The sequence below is a fragment of the Conger conger genome, chromosome 5 (assembly GCF_963514075.1).
Source record: "Conger conger chromosome 5, fConCon1.1, whole genome shotgun sequence".
NCBI lineage: Eukaryota > Metazoa > Chordata > Actinopteri > Anguilliformes > Congridae > Conger > Conger conger.
Window position 1 is genome coordinate 44730438 of NC_083764.1, and position 24402 is coordinate 44754839.

Sequence of the window (24402 nt, forward strand, 5' to 3'; positions counted from 1 at the left end):
TTTGGCTGAGTATCCCATAACTTCAAAAGGATATTGGTTTTTCTGCTTGGTCCATAGGGACCAAGACTGCCACCTACTGGCCTATCAATAACACTTCCAGCAACAACCTCCACTTTCCCACGAGATCATGCAGAGAAGGAAAATAAATAAATAATTTGTTATTTAGCTGATGTTTTATCCTGCTTTTGGCAACGTACTGTTGATTAGACTAAGCAGGGGACAATCCCCCCTGGTGCAATGTGGGTTAAGGGTCTTGCTCAAGGGCCTAACAGCTGTGCAGATCTTATTGTGGCTACACCTTGGCTTGAAACACCAACCTTCTGGGTCCCAGTCATGTGCTGTACCTTGGCTACAGGCTGCTCTAGTGCCAGCCAAGCCCATGGCAACAGGGTAGCCTGTAACGTAGTGGTTAAGGTACATGACTGGGACCCGCAAGGTCGGTGGTTCGATTTGATTTACCTTCTAAAAGGTTTAAAATACTTGCCTGTGATTATTGTCTACTCACACAGAACCTTAAACCTGAAACTTGTCAACAAATTTGTAAATTGTTTGTGTGAGTGATTTTGCATGCTTTTCATTCATTAAATGCAAGGCTTTGGCCAAATAATTATTATCCAACTGGGGGCAATAAATCATTAAACACAGTATAATTAATTTAGAATCTTTAGTTTGGCCAGTTGAAACCGTGACCTTCGCACCAGTCAGTGAGAGAGAATGTTTACAGCAGTTGTCCTATTAACATCCTGGATGTCATTGTTCTTACTCTTTTGCATTGTTGAATAACTTCTGTAATTAATGGGCACGGTTGAATTGTGGATACAGTTTGAAAGGTTTTGGTTATGTAAAAGGCAAACTTACGCATGAATTCCTGTGTAACATAATTTGCATACAGTGGAATTACAATGGCGGCCATGTAGGTGTGGTGTAATAGTGCAATGTATTACATTACATAATGTTTTCTTAATGTGAAATGTTACCCTCCATTTCCCTACTAACAATGCGAGTTTCTGACTGTGTTCTCATTTGTTACATGTATATTATGAGTGACCTGAAGAAATGAAGTCAGGAACTCCTCCTGTTTTGTGGTTGCCTCTGTGTCTCTGGGTGGAATATTTTAATAAACAATGAGGATAAAGGTAATGCAGCAAATGAAACCAAGCATTGCCTTACCCTCTTGCTGTGACTGGCCGAGTATCAAACAGAGGCAGCCCCATTAAGTCAGGAATTAAATATTCTACTACCGTGAAGTCAAAACTGGTATGAGCAAGTCTACCGGAAAGTGACAATCTCAATCATCGCATGTAGTTGGGAGAATGTGTATTGGCTCCTTGTCAGTCTTAATTACAGATCAATCACTTTTTTGTGTTAAAAAAAGAAATGGCCTATTTTGAGAAATTTCAAGGTAGAAGCTGTCAGTTGTCAACAGTAGTATGCGTTTCACTAGTTCAGGGCGACCATGTAACCCCTCTTTTATTGACTTTAATCTTTAACTGCATGTCATCCCGCAGGAATGCTTCAAAAGCCAGTTTGGTCTGCTCCCGTGCACTTACAAAATGATTTCTGTAAAGGCCTTGAATCCACTGCTCGGGACTTCTGCCAAATGGAATTATGAATCACTCTTGTATTTCACAACTAATTAAGGAAAGAGCTTGGTAGTTTTTAGGCCGACGGAACAAAAAATCCAAGTACATTATTATGTCAAAACAGTCTAACATTTTATTAACTTTATTTTGGCTAGAAGTATTGAGACCATTAGGATGTTTTGGGATGGAATCGCTAAATTTCTGAATGCCTAGATATACCATATATAGATATGGTATGTGCAAAAACAAATGCATGTAAGCAATGTTAAGCAAATGCATAGCTCACTGATTTGATTTCGCTGCCATTGAATGAAAATGTAAATATTCTTTCACGTGAAATTAATGATTAAAAGTGTTATTGTTTTATTTATGGCCTATGGATCAGCTGTATGGGCAATTTGCATAGATCACAGACGACTTTGTGGAGAGAAAATGTAGTGTTGTTTATGTGATGGTGGAATATTTAGGTCAAAGATACAGTGCTGCAGACCATTAGAACGTGCTGTTGAAACTGACGTGGTTCTCTGTGTCCTCACTGAGGTGCGCGGTACAGTTTGTACTCCTACTCTCTCAGTTAGGAATCAGTTGCCAAAACTACCAACCAAAGTAAACAAACAGATGAACAAAACGTGGAAGTTCACACGTTTCACCTCAGTCCTATTCCGTTTTTCTCATAAAGTAGGACGTGACTGTTCCTCATTCTTGCTACTGCAATCCTGGATTTTTTTTTGATATAGTGCCCATTGTGCTGTTCTGTACAAAGATAAATGTAAGTACAGTACATAGAGTGGAAGAAAAACAACATTACTTAATTGCCAGTAACACTTTGAATTCATCATGTGCCTCATAAGTTTGAAATATTCATGTTTTTTTTTTTCTTGAATCACAATTATTTATTATGCAAGTTGCAAAATGTCCTCATTACTTAAGGACTGCTATGGTGTCCCTGTTATTTCATTTTTACTTGTGGCATTGTAACATGTTTTCTCTTCATCCAAGATTGAATGTTTTGCAAAACTCGGGTGTTATTCATTAAGCCTACTGCATTTAGCTTCATATACAGTCCATAGGATTGTGAGAGTTGGCCTGTATATTAGTAACATGTAGCCTAATAAAACCAATAACTACCAGTAACCAGTATTACTATTACTAGCGGCAAAGCTGCAAACCTGGAGCTGTCTGTAGGAATAACTGATGATTCAGTGAAATACGTACCTGGATTATTTGCTCGACTTGTAACAAGCTGATATATTTGTGTGTAAGGTCGCTACTGCTTTTGTATTAAGGAGAAACTACCCTTGTTTTAAGAAGACTTGGAATACATTCTCTAGGGTGATGTCATTGTAGTAAAATGTAAATATGAATGGCTCAGGAACAGGTAGGATCCAGAAAGGCAAACGTGTAATTTTTTGTTTGATACTGAAAACTGAAAATGTGGAAGTAATTTTTAATATCATGGAAATGCTCATCTAGCCTGATGATTCCAGGGGCATCGTTCATAATTGGCACGTACGCACCAAAACTATTTTACACCACTTTCTCTGTGGATCTGGGATTCATAAAAACAATCATGACATCAAAACATATGCACATTTATGCCAACTATGAACCATCCATTTTAGAGACAGTGGAAATGATCGACTTAACCAATGAGTCTCTTCACTCAGTTGATGTCATGCATACTCCACATCAAATTAGAAAGCCCTCTAATTATATTCCATGTCAGAAGAGCAAATAGAACAGAAATGGCTTTGTTACTTTAGTTTGAAAGTCTGTCTGTTGTATAAAAAGCATACATTTCATTATGGGTTTATATGGTGTGAAATGGTCTCAATTACCAAAACCTTGACCCAGACCCATACCCAGACCCATACCCAGACCAAGCCAATGCTGCCGCGATGCAGCTGTGTGTGGATGTGATGCATTGTTTCCCCTACATATTTCTTTCAAACTAAGGGAGACTTCTGCCAAAATTGCCTCAATATCTCAAGTCTGAGGCAACATTTTTAATTGTATCATGTTGATCTGTGTCTCTATTGCAACGTCTGCCAAGGACACAGCCACTGCTGGAGGTAGCACACGAGACACTGGGGCCAGGAACAGGGTCGTCTGAGGTCATCTCCACCACCTGTTGCAACCCATTCCAAATAAGTCTGGGAAAAAAACCCCCATAAATAAATAAATACAAAAAAACAAATATGCAGTGTGTATTTTCAGAATCCGAGCTTGAAACGATGAGAAGGGAGTAGAAAGGAATGGCCCGTTTACATTGTTCACCCTACGTAGCTTTGTCTCCCTTTGTCTCTTGAGCAACCCCACTGATGAGGCTGTCCCCAATTTCAGAAGTAAGATAGTCATCAGGGGGGAGTCCGCTCCAGTGACCCCTGACCTCCACCAGTGGCACTTAGGATCACACTTCTTCACATTCACTTTAATGCCCGGCCTCTTCTTTTTCATTTCCCAAATCGCTCGGCTTTCCGAGCTGGCAGCGTTCACGGCTGCTTTGACACCACGCCCGCTTCGACTCCGCAGATTGTATTTTATTGGTTATGCCTGAAGTGTGACCGGAGTTTCTGCCTCATCTCTGTAAAGCGCTTTTGAGTGTGAGAAAATGCGCCCTATAAATGCAAACCATTAGTAGTGCTTCCCCATTTTCCCGGACAATGATTTTGAAATGGAATTATGTATGCCTGATTAAGAGATGTTATTTTGTCAGAATCTGATGATCCCGCTACCTCTCTCCTGATTGTGCTCGCTTGCCCTGGTTACTTTGTCGAGAAAACTGGAACAGGATTGGCTCAAAGTACTGCAACCATTATTCTTTTGTGCCAGGCCGAAATGCACCCATCCCACCTCCTCCCAACAAAACAAAACCTCAGTTAACATTGCTTACAGTATGGCAACCAATGTCCTCACAGAGCCCTCTATGAGACGGCATGCGGCTGAATTGGATTCCCTGGAGGAATTAGTCAGGCAGCTTCAGTTTTCCCCCATTAGCATTTTAGAAAAACGGCTTATAATTCAACCGGCCATCTTAGGACATGCACTGAACGTGCTGTGGAGAGCCTGCCAGAGCCTGCCAAGATTCACACGTAGCAAACCTAGCTAAAGCTAAAGTCATAGGCTCAACAGCTTGGCCTGTGCCCAGGAGTCACGTGAGGGAGCAGTTGGACAAAATGTCACCCAAGGATTCACTCTGAAGGCTTGAGTCTGCCTCATCACATGAAAGGGGCTCCTTTGGTTGATCTAGCTGGCTCTCTGCCTGCTTATTAAGAGTTGCATTCCTTGCCATGGTTGCCGCGTGTTGATTGGCAAAAATTGCTTGTCAGTAGCAGATTTGGCATATACAAGTACACAAGTACACAGGCTGCCCCTGTAGGATAGAGGCTAAGGTACCTGACTGGGACCGGGAAGGTTGGTGGTTCAAGGCCCGGTGTAGCCACGATATGCAGCTGTTGGGCCCTTGAGCAAGGCCCTTAACCCCACATTGCGTTAGCGGGGACTGGCTCCTGCTTAGTCAAATCAACTGTAAGTCACTTTGGATAAAAGCGTCAGCTAAACAACTGCAATGTACACTGAAACTCACTGTTTTAGCTTGATGAGCCACCTGACAACATAATAATAATTATAATAATCAATGATAATTGCCTTCATTGTCATTAACATCACATTTTGCTTTTTTTTGGGGTTACATGTGTTACTGTGATAAATATATAAATACAATGATGGCGTGTAGTTGCCTTCATTATTATTCTTCTCCAAGTCTTCAGAAGAGACACTGGGAAACAGAAGCCCCAGCGGTCTAATTTTAGCTTTAGTTTTAATGGACTCCCAGGGGACTGAAGCTCTACAGAGGAGATTACTTAAAGTGAAACTCTTATAATATTGAACAGGGATCAGCTAGGAACGTCCCTGAAGCATTGGGCCAAGTGTTCAGTTGCTCTCTGCAGTCTTCCCTGATGTATTGCAGTAGGGCTAATTCTACATGTTGGGTGTTCTCCATCTGCTTTGTTGAACCTAAAGAGTTTATATCTGAAGTGGAATATATACATTTCATTGAATGTGCTCTCTGTGCCACTGTTTGACTTTCATCACGAGCTCTCTAGTTCAGCATGGTCGTTTCCCTGGAGACAATTTGCAGCAAATCCAGTGAAACGGTTGCTCGTTAGAGACTGCTTATGATCCGAGCCAATTGCGCTGAATGTTTACATGAATTTGATATGTTCATCAAAAAACACTGTCAGTGTGTTAACTTGAACATGAACAGGCTGTGCGTGCACATATTATCTATTCACAGCTGCGCAATACATTCTTATAGGAGAAGGAGTGCTACAGTAGAGATGCACATTTCTTCAATGCTTTAACATGATTGATTGATTGATAAATTGTGATATTTTATGAAGTAATTCAGTATGCTTTCTGCTCTTGGCCTCAGTCCTGTGCTGTAGATCTGTATCTGGCCAAGTAAGATATTGATCTGACCTGTCATTCTGAAGGAAGTCCCTCTAGATAAAAGCATCTTCAGATAAACTCATTGCAGTTTCCTCTGAGGTATATGGCTTTAGATTCCGAACACCAGCTATCGGGTGCAGGAGTCGTTCTCTTTCCGAGGAGAGTGGAATAGCATATCAGCCCAACACGTCTCCGGAGCTCGTTATGCAGTGTAATTGGACTTGACCTCCCTCCCCCCTCAAACATTCTTGACGAAGGACTGCCCTTACAAACTCCTCAGCAAGGCTGACTCAGGCTCTCTGGAGGGTGGGGGTTCCTCTGAATTTGAATCGAGATTTGAACAGGGGCACCAGTCGTTGTTTTGATATGCGCCGTCAGTTCTCCGAGCGCGTATGCAACTCGTGGCTATCGTCTCTGCTGATTTGCACAGCCGTTTACTCTATTACAACGTCAACTTCACCACTTTCTCCACAAGTTGTAGTGCCCAATCATTGTGCCCAATCATCATGTCCCATCACTGTAACTTTGTTTCTCTGTGAAGGGAGTGCACTACCACACAGAAATTCAGAATGTAAACATCACTTTGCTTGGTTGGTTAGGTGGGAAGCTGTAGATTTGTTCCTAAGAACAGATTTGTCTGTGTCACCACTTTCTCATTCACTTTAATTGTTCCATGGAAGCGCTGTTGGTTCTTTTGGACAATGGCTTCACCCTGAGTGCAGGTGACATTAGACTTTACCTGTATGCACAGAAGGGGACCTGGACTTCCTAGTTGCAAATTTTTTAAATGAGAATATGGTGATCTCGTTCCCAAAATAAAGAGTTTCACAGTAGACTTGATTTTTCTTGGGCCATTTTAGACTTTAGTTTTATAGAAGTTTCACTTTTATATGTACAGTAGTATAGCTCTGCAATATCAAATACAGCCAGTATAGGAAACAATGTGCTATACTTGTGAGAACTTAACTTCAACTTTGTTACTTTTATTTAAGGAACTTTGTTTCTTCGAGAACTTTGTGTTATATCCTTTTCAGGAGTTTGACTTTTGCAGTGGATAAAAATACTGCATATTGACAAGTGAGGTTTTCTGTATACCGTTGTGACTTGGATTTGAGATTAAACTATTTTAAATAGTTAAGTTAGGTTTCGTTTGAGGTCATCCCAGTGTATGTGTACAACCCCCCCCCCCCCCCCCCCCACACACACACACACACACACACACACACATTTACACTGTGTTTCTGTTCTTAGAATCGAGCCAATTAGGCTTCATGTAACAAAACATTGCGCTAATTCTCGGGTTAGCTTTATTCTTTTTCTTTTGTTCTTTTAATCTGGAAAAGGGGTTTGAACATACAGTAAGCTACTGTATGAAAAGAGCTTAATAAATAACACAGATGCATGAAATACATTTATGCATGTATATGCTGTATATGTATATAAATTATCATACAACGGGGAGGACAAATCCAGGAATCAGATTGGTTAATAGTAGTGATAAAATAACTATATACTACTGCTATGAGTTCTAATGCTTGTTTACAGTTTTGAAATCCAGTTTGGCAGTGACATTTCCATCTACCTTTTGGATTCCTGCTGATCCTTGGGAAACCAAGTCAAGGAGTAGCCCCTTTATGCCTACTCTGTTACCTCGCCTGTGTTAATGGTCACTTTTAACATTTTCAGACTCAAAAACCGCGAATTTGCCTGAATTTGTCCGAGTTACTGTTCCAGTACTCGCCCTTTGCACACACTGAATAATATTGGGATTATGTTCTATAATGCGCACTTCTGAAATCGGCTCATGGAAGATGGCAGTGCGCTCAGCTGTGCAGTACAAATTACTGTCTTTCACGTTGACTGCAGGTTAAAAACCCAAAGCCACAATATACTGTACATGCTGTTACATCATTACAATGGGTCTTCTGCATGTGTGCATTCAAGTGTTAATTTGTTTAGAATTAAATGCCCTTAGCAGCACTTATATACTGGGGGGAAAACGGTTCCATTAAACGGATTTAATGTAACCCATATGTCCAACTTGGTTCGCCTCCTGGAGGATTGACAGTTTTTTCTTTCATGTCTTCTGTGCACAGGTGAATTTCCCCCTCCTCCACCCCCAGTCGATGATGTGACTGGTCTTCAGTCGCCCCCCGGGGGCTTCCCCCTACCCCCTCCGCCCACTGATGGGGCATCCTTCAACGTGCAGGTGAGACATCTCTGTGACCTTTGACCCACACTGAACATTTTGCAGGAGGCAGCATGTGTTGCGTTGATCTGTAACAGCACAGTGACAGGGCAATGAGAGATGGGTAAACAGCAACACTTTATGTAGGCATAAACAAAAGATTCTAATGCATTCAAGTAATTTCACCGTTGCGATTATTTTCATATTGGCAGCTTGAGTGTGACATGGAATACACTAGCGAAATGAGTGATTTCTCTTCAGATAGCCTTTATTCTCAAGGACATGATGCATGGGGTGATTCTTACAATTTCATGTCATTTTGAAGTGGCCATGAAGCCACCACCGTTTCAAAAAGGAAACAAGTTAAAAACATTGATGAATAAAAAATTACATTCTGTTACTGTGGTAATGAGCTTGATAAATATTATATTATTTCTGAATGTACAGTTTTCACTATCAGTGAGTGAGTGCTTTCCACTTAAAGAACAAAAGACAAAACAACAAGCAGGTAGAGCATTTTAGATGAGGTTCATGTTTTATATTTAAAAAATTGTGTTGAAGACTTTGCTAATGTGATATATAAAACATTTTTTAATGCCATTGGTTACTCTTACACTACAAGTGTTAGAGTGCAAGGCTAAACCCCTCATGAAATCAGGTTACTGGTTTGGCATTGCTGACCTAGAGGGAAGACTGGTACCTGTTAGCACAGCCATCCCACTTCTATTGGCCAGGAATTCCCAGGATGCAACATGGCCCAGCTTTAACCAAGTGTGCTGCCTTCCTGTTGAGATTGTGCCCTGTATCCCATATGTCTGGGAGAGACCAACATCCACAGTGCAAATCACTAAAAAATATATCAAATTAAATGTAATATTTTCTGTTTCAGTTTATAATTCAATCACACTCTTACTCGTCATTTTGGGATGTGCTACTTGTGCTACTTTGGGATGTGTCCTCAGCCTGGTCAAGAGACATTGTACCGTATGCTCCGCTCCAGAGGTTATGGTCGTCAGTAACAGCCTGTTTCCCCAAACACCTACCATTGCTCCATCTTGTGCCTCACACCTCTACTGGTCTTTCATTCCTGGACAGTCGCATTCATCTGCGGAGGAAAAAGCCCCGTCGTTAAGTCTGGCCCACCGATCAATCGCCCTTCCTCACTCAGCAGGTTCGGACAGCCGGGCAGAAAAGTATCGACTCTTTTTCGACTGGGCTCCTCCGTGTAAAGCGTGCTCTCTCTGAAAGAGCCAGACGGAAGGGATGTCTCTGATCTGCACTGCAGGAAGTCACTGCTCACGGAACAACAGTGCACAGAATGTCATAAGCCACACGCTGTTGGCGGTTTCATTTCCGTACTGTAATTCATTGACATCGTATATTTTCGGCGTTTAGCAGGCACTTATCCTGAGGCACTTAACACAAGAGGATACATTCTTTAATTCACATAGAAAAATGTACACAAAGCGTGTACTGATCGAGACGTTTTCCCGCAGACGGTAGCTGTGGGGCAGGTAGCTGCCTCATGCTGGTGTCCTATTAACTTTCTGCTCCCCGGGTTTCTGGGGATCGCCATGTTTGTTAATCCGGCTGTTCCGGCTCAACGCGAGGCTGACCGCAGTGTCTTACAGTGATGAAGCCCAGATGATACCCATCGTTACCAATGAAGCATGGCAGGAGAAACAATTATCCACTCTAAGTCTCAAAGTATTTTATTGAATATAATTATTTACGTTCATTTATCAATCATGAACACTATTTTAGTGTGTAAGGTAAACCAGAACCTATACCATGAAACAACAGTATACTGTTGTAACAAAAGTAAACATTAGTAAATAATTAGTAACCTGCTTTTGTATTTATGTATTTTCAATAATTTACATGCACCTTTTTGCGAATAATATTAGCTATGATCTGTCTTGCCCCCTAATGAAACACTAGATGACCTAAAAACCTGCCCTCAGCACTCATTGGTCTTTGGACGTATTTGAAAACTGTTTCAAGCTTTACCTACTTATCGCAAGAAGAAAAAAATTGCTTTATTAGTCTAGAATCTATTTTCCCAGTTTCCATTTATAACCCCCCACACACCCCCACATCCCCCCACCCTGTTTTACTACTTGAGCCAACTTTACAATTGCCCTGGGAATCAACCTAATTCCTTCATGAACCTTCTCTCCCATTTGTTTAATAGTTTATCCGAAATACTTTGTACGTCTACGCGGGACTGGCATAAGATCCGTGGTTGGTGCTACAGGTCATTAGTAAACAGAAGCGGTGTGAATAGACAGATGGCAGCGTGGCTGACCTTCTCTCCACCTGTCCATGCTCCCGCCATGATTCACGGGAGCGCGTTGGTGGGTAACCATGGCAACCCAGCGCACTGCACTCTAGCTTTGACCTCCATCACAGTGGAATGTGTGCTTCACTGGCATGTCTCATAAACTAATTGGAAAATGATGTCCCGGTATTTTTTAGTTAACACAAAGCAAACCTCCCCCTGTTTGTCCTCCAACTTGACCTCCAAGGTGACGCCAGGAAGGTTGTGTAGGTTGAGTCGAGGACATGTTTGACAGCACTATGTGCGATATTTTGGTTTCCCTGTGGTGGGTGAGATGCTTGGGAAATTTTGACTTTGTCTCCCGAGTGCTTGACACTTTCATGCATCGGCCTAAAGTGAATCAATATTTCTCTAATTAAAAATGCACATTGAGTGAAATAATTATAAGCAAACGGCTTTACAAATTAGTATATTTTTAGAATGAGCTCAACAAACTGTGAAAGACAGAGCAAATACATTTTTGAAAGTTATCTGTGAAGTTAAGGCAGCGGACTACACTAATATTTTTTTAATAAGTCATTTTGAGCCCCTGAAATAGAATTAGGTGCACACTCGCAAAATACTGAGTAAACCTTTTTTTTGTTTCTAAAAGATAATATAATTGCTGAAAACCTAAATAGAATATAAGTGACTAATGTCTAATTCACAGCAAACTATTTCATTTTGCTCTCTGGATTAATACATGTCAGACATACAGCATACAACCTGTGTGTATATCAGAGTATAAAATGCTGAACGTCTCACTTCAGGAACAGTACGTTCCCCTGAAGCCTTAAGGCACTTTAATTCAGTTCAATTCTATTAAAATGTTTTTTGTTTTTTCAGCCTGCGATATCAGGGTATTTGTAGTGTAATGTTGTTTTTTTTCTTATGTTTTTAATATGAGGTGCACTAAGACAAATTCCAATCAACTTTATGTTGACATAGCAATAAATTATTGAACTTGAACTTGAACTCTGGATATATACACATGCCTGGGTTACGAATGCGCAGCAAGGCTGACAGCCCTGGGCTGTTCCCTCCCCGGAGGTGGATACCGTGTCGAGAGAACGCTCCGGTTGAAGTGGATTATTCTGTTATGCCATGGCTACTTACCCACGTTAAACTGAAGATGAAAAGACCTACATACCAAAAAACATCCCAGGAGCATCACTATGGAAAAAAACCTACCCACCTATCCAGCAAGATTCTTATGTTATTCATGTCATGTTTATGGCCACTTTCGTATTGGAAAGCACATTATGTTGCATATATGCTGCAAGCTATATATATATATCGTGCCGCATATAGGAACACAAAATACTTGCACACTTGCTTGATGCTCCAAAGACAAATAGTGATATTTGTTGTCCCATTCGTACGTTTAACGTTTCAACTTCACTGGTCTTCGTTAACTGTCTGCATTATGCACATTACATTTCATTACATTAATAGCATTTGGCAGACGCTCTTATCCAGAGCGACGCGCAATATATATATATAATCATTTCTGTTTGTGTTCCTGGGACCTTGCGTTCTTTGGTGTGCGTCTGTTCCATAGCAGTAGAATGGGGTCTCATTTTCTTTCACGTAAACAGATTGAAATATAACGGTTGCCTCTTTGTTGTACTTTGAGAGAGAATGGGACAAAGAGGGAGAAAGGGACACTAGGACGGCAGGACTTAGTGTGACTAATGAACGGGGGGGTGTGGGGGACTGGATGTGCCCGGAATGCGAAGCGTAGCGGTGAATGGATCGCTGGCTCACTAACGGCCTCTCCACAGTGCGTCCATGACTCAGACGCAGACCAATCGTTCTCATTCTGGGGTTTCCGACGGCCGCCGGCTCTCGAAGTCGAGGTGAAAACGTTGGGCAAACTATGAATCTCAATTCCGTCTTCATTTCAAAAGCATTGTGTGTGCGTGTGTGTGAGAGAGAGAAAATGAGAGAAACTACAGGTTTGATGGATTTGTGCACTTACAGAATGGGCAGCAATGCTTTTCATTTTTGGGGAATACTGCACTGTATTATCTTTCCGATACTTGAATGCTGCCAGTGCCACTGACATGATTATCTGGGTTTTCTGGCTGAATGAAAAGGTGCCACTATGCAGGGTTATCAAACTTAAGTTCTTGAGGGCCGCAGTGTGTGCTGGCATTTGCGGTTTCCATTCAATCAGCAGCCAGTTGCATAAGGCTTTGAGAACAAGGTGTGCTGACTCATAACCCAATCGATAACTTAAATTCATCACTCCAGGACTGGAGTTTGACGCCCTGGTTTGGTGCCTCTCTCTTTCTCAGATGAAAGCTCCAGAGAAGACCCTGGAGGAGAGACGTTCCAGCCTGGACGCTGAGATAGACTCTCTCACCAGCATCCTGGCTGACCTGGAGAACAGCTCGCCTTACAAGCCTCGACCCCAGCAGCAGGTAAGGCCAGTACAGTGACAGTACACATCCAGACCCTCACGTCCTGGGTTTCTCACACCGTGACCCCACACACACACACACACACACTGTCCTCTTTACACACTCATAAGTGGGGTTTTCATTCAACCGTTTTCATGCAAATTCTGAATTTGCGCATAAGGAAACCCTCAAGTTTTTACGCATGGCCTAGCTGGAAAAGATTGGGTGCCTCCCCCAGAAAACCCCAAAATAGGCAGTTTGTGCGGTTTTGTTGGGTAATCTTGTTGTGTCCTCTTCAGAATCTTCACATTCTGAAATGTAGAGTACAAACGATGTCCACTACTTGATCCCTGGAAGAGTTTTGTCAAGAATGGCGACGGTTGAGCCTGCTGCATTCGTCTACAAATATAAGGCTGGCAGAACATGCTCACGCCAACGAAAATAGCGACTGCAACTTTTTTGTTTTGTTGTTTATTAGTTATTAATCATGGATAAATAATTAATATAACTACACAACGAGCCAGGAAAACCCTTGTTCGAAACTCGAAAACTTCACCCTTTTCCTGTTTGCTCACCAAGCTGCTGACAGCTGTAACGCAAGCGTGGCACGTTGCTAAGTAACCTGCTCAGAATCCACAGTGTCCGAAATGATCTGCTCCTTTCACCACTGAATCCCTATCCAGTGCACTGTGCAGATTTCCCTATGTAGCGTAAAAGGAGGGAGAGAATGAGTGAGTCATTCCAAACACAGCCCGAGTCTTCACTTCTGCCTGACCCACAATGCACCAGGAAAAAGATCACTGTTTTTCCCCCCTGCCTACTCTAAAGCAGACTTAATGAAAACTTTGTTTTTTAACATGCGGCAGAGGGAGCGGAGAGTGGCAGAGGGCCGGGGTGCGAGGGTCAGACAGTCAGTGAACACATGCAGGTGCTGAATAGAGAATGAGAGGGAGGGCTCTGTTATAATTCAGGTGAGCGGAGCCGCGGCCTCCTCACCGATAAGCCGAAACGGAGGACGCGCCAATGATACCTCGCCCCCAGAGAGAGATGTCAGTTATCTCTGCGATACGCACTCATGCGCACGCTCAAGCGCACACAAAGGTTCAAAGAGGTTGTGTTCACAATGGCAAATTGAAATTCCGAGTATATAATTCCTTAATAAAATATTGGCTTAGGGCATACCTTTTTAAATGACTGAATTGTGCGGCAAGTTGCACTGTGGGATTTTGGCTGTTTGTCCTTTGAAATGTGTCAGTTGAAAAACGTATGACTATGGCTATATGTGCCTTTTAAATAACTTTAAGCTTTGGCTATGTGTGAGACACCCCCCAGTACGACTCCTGTGGTTGAGGTCAAAATAGAATATCCACTTCACACTTTCTTTTTTAGTACTCTCTTTTATCTTCCTTCTTCCTCCCAAGCCTTTTGAAAGTTCATTTGAAAGTTTTTATGGCTTGAAATTTGATTTCCTTGTTCCACATTTTAGGTCAATTCAAGCCTTGTGAACTCCTTGTAGGAGGCAATATGATGAACAGGGAACATGATGTTTTAATTAAAGTACATTTTAACTTCACCAATTTTATACAACTGTGTCCTGTGTTAAATTAGTTGAAATTAAGAATGTGTAGCCACCATGTTACAAGCCTTAGGAGTGCCATAATCACTATACTCTATAGAAAATAATCATATTCCTTGCTTTGTATTGCTGCTTCTTGGAGGGTTCCTTCTCATCAGAGTAATCTACAGGGTTCAGGTTTTATCTATGTGGTCACTGTAGTTCCCTATAGGTATTTCAGTGCACTTGTCCCTGGTTATGTTTATGCACTTAGCTGTATGGTTACGCTCTGACACTCTGGATAAGAGCATCTGTCACATTCATATAATGCAATGTAATACTCCACTGCTACCTATTTATACTCAGATATGTACTGTAGTCAGTCTTCCAGTCTTCTAAATATGTGGTGAATCAGGTTGTTCAGTATTCATCTTTTTTCTGTAGTGAAATTCTAAGTGGGCCAAGAAATGTTGTGTACAGAAACATGCGCGTGCGTGCGCACACACACACACACACACACACTCTTGCAGAAAGGCTCAGCCATGTGAACGCGCACTCAGCAGGGGCAGCATTACACGGGGGCGGGCGGATTAGCCTCTTGGTGACCCTCTGCCCTCCAGCTGTCCCAGCTGCCGAGCTCTGGGGCTTTTCCACAGCGGGAAGCCCTGCCTGCCAAACGGCCCCAGTCCTGCTGTAGTCCTACTGTAGTCCAACCTGCTCTGATGTGCTCCTACCTGCCAAACGGCCCCGGTCCTACTGTAGTCCTACCTGCTCTGATGTGCTCCTACCTGCCAAACGGCCCCAGTCCTACTGTAGTCCAACCTGCTCTGATGTGCTCCTACCTGCCAAACGGCCCCAGTCCTACTGTAGTCCAACCTGCTCTGATGTGCTCCTACCTGCCAAACGGCCCCAGTCCTGCTGTAGTCCTACCTGTAGTCCTACCTCTTACCTCATTGGCAGTATTTTTGTCTTATTTAGCAAAAAAGTAAAATAAATAATCTCAATATAAGACTAAAATACTACATTACATTACATTACAAGGCATTTAGCAGACGCTCTTATCCAGAGCGACGTACAATGAAGCGCAGATCAAACACAAGTACAAGTGTGAAGAGGACCTGAGAGGACAGTACGGTTCCGAGTCCTAGTGTGACCATGCAGATACAATACAGATACCGTACAGATACTAGTTTTTTGGAGAGCATCCTGGCACAGTTTTAGGCACAATACCCAGTCCTTTTAGTCCATCTGCCCCATCCTGGACCCCACACCCTTCCAGGTGATTCGGTATGCAGGCTTCTACACAGGCTCCATCAGGAATGTGCTTGTTTTTTCACCATGAAAATTTGATCACCCCCGAAACTTTTAGGAGGGCTGTCGGTTTAAAAACAGCTGTATAATTTCACTTTCCACTGTCGCTCCCGGCAACAGAACGAGGTGGTAATAAAATGTGATTGTTATATTAGTCAGGTCCTCACATTCTGACACAGTTTCACTCTTGTGCACAAATGCATCGCAAAATTTAATAAGTATGTCAGGGGATTTGCCTCTTCACTGGGTTCAGTGAATTCTGACCACTGCCTATAATTTGCAGGCTGGACAAATGCTTCCTCTGGTCCTTGTGTTTGTATAGTCATTACAAGGTACTCTTGGCCCTGTGGAAATGTGAATGTTGCACTTCTAGTACAGCACTTGGTTATTTATGGAACTGTGGCTTGCTATGTTGTTAACCCTTTGCCATGCAAAACCCATTATCGCTATAACCACAACTTAGCTCTCCGCTGTTGTCTTTGGTCTGCCCAATCAGATCGACTATAATGTTGTCAATAAAAATACCATCATATGAACTGGGTTGGGTTCAAGAACATGCATGTTACTGCCTAAGCTGTTACATTAAGCTGTTTATAGACATCCTTAGCAGGTGCAGGATTCTTCAGACTACAGCGTTAGTTCCAGCAGAAGAAGGAGAAAGATGTTAGTGAAAGGGCAGGTAAACCCTGGTGACTTCAAAGATGACAGGAACCAGTGAATGAGATTAACCCAGTTGCGGTCCCGACAGCAGCCGGGATCAATAATCCCAGTTAATGTGCAGGCAGCGAGGAGGAGACGTATTTGCGGGGAGCGAACATCGCCGGGAGCCCATGGGGATTCCTGTCAAAGCCCGCAGAGTGTAATGCACTTGACCCCAGCACTGGTGTCTGTGATAGACCAATGGCAGGCTGTCTGAGCACATCTGCTCTGCGTGCGTCTATGCGCATTGTTGGGGGTCAACTTTGCCACATTTGAATGTCAAAATATAGTGCCCGTCAAAATCCCACCGCTACCCTGGGACCCCAGGGAGAGGTGTGTAGCACAAAGACTCACTGCCAGAGTGCCAAACATGGAAGAGTAGAGTTTGAGACAAACAGGAAATCTTTGTTGTTGAGAGTGTGTTCGACATGTGCAGGATTTTCGCTCAGTCAAGTAGCAGAGAACAGCTGTACCAGGGCTCAGGCCAGTTGACTTAATCCTCCTGGCCTTTATCAAGTGCCACTGCAAATAGGCCACCAAACCTGTTCATGGACAGCCAAAGGGTCTGCTCCCAACAAACCAGGTGGGCTGGGTTAACAGTGGAACCGATGCTTTTAACTGATGGATTGGTTGCAGTGTGACACCTCAAGACCTGCTGCAGCTCTCCAGGACCACGGTTTGAAGACCCTGTAGGCTATGGGCTCAGTGTACCTTGTTGTATCTTCAGCCCAACTGTTTGGTTAGAATTTATGGGCTGATTTGTATCCTGATGTCGTGCAAAGAGCAAGCCGACAGGTGGAACAGACTGGCTGCTCGGTATCAGGTTTTTGTTTATTTGAATGTCATTTGAATGTCAGTTAGTTCTCCTCACTGTTTTTAAATGGGTTGCTTTGCTTTTGCCACATTGTTTGCATGGAGGGCATTATCACAAACTTAGCAATTGATGTCATATTTTCCCCCCTCTGTCAGCGATCTTATGTGAGAAAACAATACACAATATCACTGATATCAGCTTTCAGATATCAGAGATCTAATATATAAACAGTACCGGAAAGTGATATGGCATCCACAACAAAGAGGATAGGAGGCTATGCATAACAGGGATTATAAAAATGCATTCAAATCACTTTAGGCATGTAACGGACGACCTCATCCTGAGCGAGTTACAAACTTTACATTCTTCACATCCGTTTATAAAGCGGGCTATTTATTGAGGCCATTCAGGTTATCCAGGTTAACCTATATGCCACACCGCCAAACTCAATACTCATGTTACTGAGCATATATCCAGAATCTTAAACAATAAGAATTTGTTTTTATTCACTTAGCTATGATATACTGGTGTGTGTGGTGTTGTACACGGTATGTTGGTATGCTAGCTACATGCTACTGGGAAAAAGCTGGTTTGTTGACAGCAATGTAACGTACTGTAATTACAGCTGTTCCCTTGTATTCGAAACACTTTTTAAAATACTGTACAAGCTTCATTGAAACATGCCAACACATGACCATGATGGTGAACAGCATATATGGTGCTTAAAGTAGTCATGCAAGATGCTGCCTGCCACAAATTAAAACAAAATAGATTTCATCATGACGAAGGTTTCATGACGAAGACGATTCATGGCGAAAGGTTATTTTAACTATATTAGTAAAAGTTTCTGTGCTGCATCGTGAGACCTAGGATACTGTACAGGACATGGAACATCTTACATGTGCCTTTACTTTAAACACAGTGTTGAGACAGCACTAACCCCATTAAGGAGACCCCAGAGGGAAGTTGTACAGTATAAGAACATCTGTTTTTCATTTTGGAAAACTGTTTAGGGAGAATCAAAACATTTGTGAAAGTCTTATTTACGTGTTTGGATTCTTAAGTTCTACAAGTTTCCCATGGTGGTGTTCATATATATTTATGTCCTGTTCCCATAGATTTTCTGCAAATAAGCATTTGCTTCTCATGTGTACGAGCTTCAACTAGTGAATCAGAAAAATCAGTTCTTGCATTTTAAAACTAAGGCCAGACTAATTAAGCTTAGTCCTGGACTATGCTTTTGTATGGAGAATCTCCTTTCAAAATTTAATTTAGTCCAGGACTAGGCTTAATCTTGGTCTGTGAAACTGGCCCTAAATGTAGTATCCATTCAAATTCAAGATCTTTAGAGGATGAAGTCTCCTCTCTGTACTCATTTTGTGAGACACTCGGGGGGATATTTGGAACGGCGGGCAAAGCTAGACTTTACGAGCAAGCATGTTTCCCATTAGAGCGTTATCGACCGAGAGTTATGAGGGCAAGTATGTGCAGATTCAGAGAGCGACAGCCTGATAAGCGCGCCAGATGTGAGATGAGCGACAGTTAATGCCCCCGTCGCTGTTCCCCATCTTCGCTTCGGAAATTCGGGGATTCCACACCCGGCACGCCAGATGCGGCACAGATCCCCACTTCCTGCGCGCACTCTGTTCCTGCGAGCGGCCGACCTCCGACCCCGCCTGGGGTTCAGGGCGTCTAATCACCACGCAGATGGAGGCGCGTTCAGAGCTCATAGCTGCTCTGTTTCACGGTTTTAGTCTGCCGTTTGCCCTCAGTGGAGTGACAGTGCTCCTGGCGGGCTGTCAGAGTGTGAGAAAGTGAGTGCCTCCCTGAGAGGAGACGTTTAAAAACACGGGGCTCCGCTGCGCGCTGACTGGCGCGCCGCTGCAGGCTAATGCATCCACACCGCCACATTCGTCTTTTCACAGCGGGAAAACCTCCCCGTTCCTCAGTCACGCAGCGTCGGCTGCGTTTTTAGAGCCTATCGATTGGGCGGAAAGGGAGATTCGCGAGAAGAAACACTTAATCGCTTGCCAAGTCACTTCAGAGGTGTAGTTTTCCTCAACAAAACGATAAAAGAGATTATGTTGATAGGATCAAATTTACACAAACACAGCACGCCCACGTTTGGGTTTTGGCAGTGGACGTTTGAGTTATATTTTTGGAGGACTTCATGGAAATTTTAAATCATATGCCGTTTTTGTAATCTTGTTTTGTGGAGGTTATATTTCCTCAAAGCGAACTTTGCGGAAATGTGATTTTTCATATTTTGTTCATCTTTATAAATGTGAGTCTTAGTTTGAGGTGGCCTTTTGAAATAGGAATATATTTCAGTAAAAAAAAAATCTGCCACTACTTACATTAATATTAAATACATATTTTGAAAATATTTATTTAATGTGTGTCAGTATTTTCACAGGAAATACTAGATTAGGGGTTTTCAAAATCAAGATCCAGGAGCCCCCGACCAGGCTCAAGGGCATCTTGGGGGCATCACCATCATCAGTTAAACATTGTGTGCATATTTGTGTGAGTGTTTTTCCACTTAAGCATGCGTTATGTTCTAAAGCTTTTTTGGTCTTAAGATTAAAAGTCCTCTCATAGAATCTTCTGATATTTGATATTATTTGTAACAGTTACTTCCTTAGAAATACACCTGAGAGGATTAACAGGGGCATTTAGCTTTGAGTGGCAGAAGGTGAGCAGGACTTTTCCTGCTTAAGGCTAGCCAAGTCTCGCATTAGCGCTGTCCCCTGACCTCTTAACTTTGTAGGGGTCCTCGCACGGGACTCCAAATTATGTAGGGTCCTCGCACGGGCCGCCAAATAACGTGGGGATTTTACTCTCTACGAAACCGGGGCGCCAGTTAAACGTTGTGTAGCACTATAACTGCGAAAAGTAATCAGTCTCATAAAATTACTGTTATCAGAAATATCCAACCACAGTATTTTAATTAATTAAAATAACCAATATTAATGATTGAACATACCGATAACCTGAAGGTTGGAAGTTCTTCGAAAGACTGCTTTAAATCGGCTCTCATGTCTATGCGATTCCAAAACGGACACCGGGGTTTAATAAAATATATTTATTAAACAAACATACAAACACATAACAGATAAACGAACGGGAATTAGTAGGGGAAGTTAGTATGTTAAGTTAGGGCGTGTATGTGTGGGTGCGCGCGATCGCGCGTGTCGCTTGAACAAAGGAAAGGTGGGAGTAGCTAGCTTGAGTAAGCTAGAGTTCTGGGTGTGGTAATAAGTTAGAGTTAGCCGTGAGAAGGGACTACTTGCGTAGTTTTACTCTATATATGCGCAAAAGACGGCGAATCAATTCACGTACATATATATGTAGCTAACCAAACACATTACAATAGTTGGATGGTAAATATTGAAACACAGATTCACAAAAACAGTTAAGACTAAACTAAACACTGGCTATGCCTGAATGTTTGTTTTCTTACTGAGTCCATACGCATTGCTGGATCCAAAAGACATGCTGTCCTTGTAGAAGCGGCGATGGTGCTGTGAATGGTGTCCGGGAGAGATGCGCAGGCTGAGGTGTTCCCGTCTTAGCAGCGCGTTGTCGTCTGATCCGCTGGTCCTTTTCCAGGTGTAAAAGTTCGTTGCTGTTTTGTTGTTGAGCTTTATTGGGGTAAACTGATGTAGCGTTCCGCGTACAACAATTTCCACTCACTATAGGCCACGTAGTTACCGCGAGGTAACTGGGTGTGTCCGTAGGCCTGGTAGTGCGCTGTGCAGCATTCAGCCTCTGTCCGAGTCTCGGAGCAGATGAGCTGAAGCGAATGGCCAAAAAGGGTGCGTCGAAGAGTAGAAGCAGAAGAAGCAGAAAAAGCAGAAGAGAGATCCCAAGTGTCTTGCACTTATACGGGACCGTTTATTACTCCCGCCATTACGGGATTGGCTGAACCAAGTTAGACGTCATTCGTGGTGGACGTCGCAGAATTTTCCTGTGGGAGTGTGGAAGTTGTAGTCCCTACAACTTCTTCCCATGTCAAGTGACGCATTGTAGTCTGGTCTTCAGCGATAGACGCAGATGACACTTTGAATGAAATATACAATGTCTCCAGTTCACGCTACAGATGTATATACAGTCCCTCCGTTTTTGGCCAAATTGGTGTGAAGCTGTTAAGCTTCGGGTGGAGTCACTGGGAAACGCAGTAAATTCCTCTGAACTGTGACCCAAGGTGCCTCGCACACTGCATTAAAGGGCTTGTTGGTCTGTCTCAGCCTGACACTGGAATAGGCCCTGCAATGCGCAGGACCAGGGGACATAGACCAAGGATCTCTGGTCACCCTGCAGATGAGTTACTATCCATTTCTGTTAATGCTGGTTTGTTTACCAGAGCAAATGTGCTTTTTTAATGCAGTTTATAAGACACAAGAAGAGTCCTGAAAATAACCATTTATTACTTTATGTAAATCACGGATATTTTTATTGAGGGTGGCCGAGCATAAGATTATCCAACGAGAACTAGACAGAACAGCATGGAAGAAATTCTGCTTATTTTATTATATCAATAAACAAGCTCTGCTTATTTTATTATATTAATAAATGACCTTTACAGCTCATGACTACCACTGTTTTATTGGATAAGGAGCTGTCTCTACCAGTTTTGTGAAGGAAAAACATCCTTCTATTCACTTTAACTTCAGTTTTATTATGCTTCTGTAGTCCATGTTCTCCCTGTTCGGGTAATGAGATTATTTCACTAGTTTTAAAAGACCGATTAACTTTTATTTGAAGTATTTACACAGGTCTCAATTGCTTACATGCTCATATGTGATGTCTTCAGTATAAGATGTCACTACTTCTGCGTTATATATACTTCACCAGCCTTGTTATTCATTTGATGGCAGGATAAAAATATCACCCTGACTCAACACCTTCATGCTGTCGCTTCGTTGCCATGTAGTTACGAGCCTGACATCTCTGTTCAGCCTCAGACGGGCTATTTTAAAAGCAGGAGAGTTTCAGGAGTTTGATGTGGACAGCCCAGGAGAAGGCTGTAACGTGGGTATGGAAGAGAGCAGGACGATGGAGACGGAGAGTTGCATTTTGGGCGTCCTGCCGGGGGTCGCGAGAGAACGCGGGCACGACGCCGCTGGGGTGCGTGGGCGAAGGCGTCGTACCGCATCGTCTCTCCGGGGAGGTCCCAGACGGTCCCGATTGAACTTCACGTCTAGCGACAGTTGGGGCCTGCGTGAGCAGAGCTTGCTGTGGCAGTAGAGACGGCTGATGGGCCGACCGACCAAAGAGTGGTGACCTTTTCAGCACTCGTCTGAAGAAACGGGCCGGCGCCGCAATCACCCAGCATGCTCTCTGGCCGTGTCGGGAAGATCTGTGTAGTCTCGAGCAGTTTAGTCACACAGCGAAAAAAGAATTGCGTATCAAGGCGTATCAAGGCACGCTAACTTGAGCGATTGCACACTTAAAATTTCCGCCTGCAGGATAAGGACATATTCTGGGTTGACTTTAAAGACTATGACAGTTTGTGAGCATATTAAGTTTCGTTTTTAACCTCTAGAATCTCAACAATAAGCAAAGATGTACTGAGAAAGTCATGGGAGCCACTGAAAAAGTTAGCATTAGCATTTTAAACTTTGTATATGATATACTTGAAGAAATGTTACAAAAAACGCTGATTTATTGTACTATTTTATGATTAAATTATATTTAGCAGCATGGTGAATACTATATTTGGTGAGGCACCTCTCACTCTCCTGAGGGAACAGTGCTTCGGTGTTGTGAGTGTAAGCCGAGGAGGTTAGCGGCGCTTGTGTGTCCCAGGGCTAATCGTCCTGAATAATGCAAGGTGTTCCCAGCTGAAAACTCACACCTCCCTTCTGCCCAGCCAGCTCCAGAGCGCCTTCTTCCTGTCTCTGGGGCGTGGAGCATCGTAACCGGTCCCTGTGCGGAGGGACGGAGGGTTGTTACACTGGCCTCGTCAGGTGTACGGGGGTGTAACCGGAGCCGGGCCGAGGTGTGAGGTGTAACCCCCCCCCCCCCCAACCGCGCCAGGAATCCATTAATCCCTCCATGCGCTGGATGAAGAGGCTGGCTAGAGTCCACTCCTGCTCACCAGAAGCTGCCTGGCTGCACTCTGCAGCTCCTGGCTCTTGTACTCGGTTGGGTCTCTCACTTATGGAAATGGAACATACTGCCGTGTGTTGTTCATGAGTTGGTCTTTTTGGGAAATAATACAATATTTTACAATATATTTCACAGTAGTTTACGGTTATTTAGAAAATTATATTGAAATATCTCAATGAGACACTAATTTGTATATTTACCAATTTATTGTGAAATTTGGCAATATCTTGATATCAATTTTCAATATATTCCATTTCAGTTAGAGCTTACATACATCATTTATTTTATTTTTTATTACATTATATTACAAAAGAAAGTTTAAACCGTCAAGTAATAGAATGTAATGGAAGTTATACAGAAGTTCAAAAATATTCGTTTTTGAAGTTTGTTAAAACTGTCCTGTTTGAAAACCACTGTTCAGGAGCCTTCCTGTCCTACAGCCACTGTATGGAAAGAGAAAGTTGGAGAAGGTAATCGGTACGGATGCAAAACAGAGTCAAGTAATGATAGAGTAGTTTGGCAAATATATTTTAGAACAATAGATAGTTGTACAAGGATTAGAAAGATAAAGGAATGGTGGAAGTTGCCAGCAGACTTCAGATTCAATCATGGGATTTGGTGGCCCTGGAATTGAGCCTTTGAGAAAACGCCTCACACAAGGGGTTTAAGAGACTTGCTCTCATTTTTGTCATTGTGGTTTCTTTCTGATTGGAGGCTGAATTGGTTAAGGGCATTTGGAGAGGAAGGGCACCGAACCCAGAAGTGGGCTGATCTTTTGAAAGTGGAACGAGGGGGGTGTCTGTTGTGCGAAAGTGTTTAGTGGTAATGCGTTGCCTGTGCGCCGCAGAATTAGGCTAATGCAATCACGGCCAACTGCAAAAAAAAAAACACCTGCATTCACAGATTTCACATTTTATTAATGTGGAAAGCAAACAATAATGTCACTTTGTTGCACTTGTTG

At 42.8% G+C, this 24402-nt stretch overlaps 1 protein-coding gene across 7 annotated transcripts in view; it reads left to right on the forward strand.

The window, feature by feature from the left end:
• LOC133128600 (lipoma-preferred partner homolog) overlaps positions 1–24402 on the forward strand; it is a 132147-nt gene that overhangs the window by 60401 nt on the left and 47344 nt on the right. For all 7 annotated transcript variants that reach the window (XM_061242244.1, XM_061242250.1, XM_061242248.1 and 4 more), the window contains 2 exons: positions 8132–8244; positions 12844–12969. In XM_061242244.1, coding sequence (XP_061098228.1) covers positions 8132–8244; positions 12844–12969 — 239 coding nt within the window. The remainder of the gene's footprint in view (positions 1–8131; positions 8245–12843; positions 12970–24402) is intronic.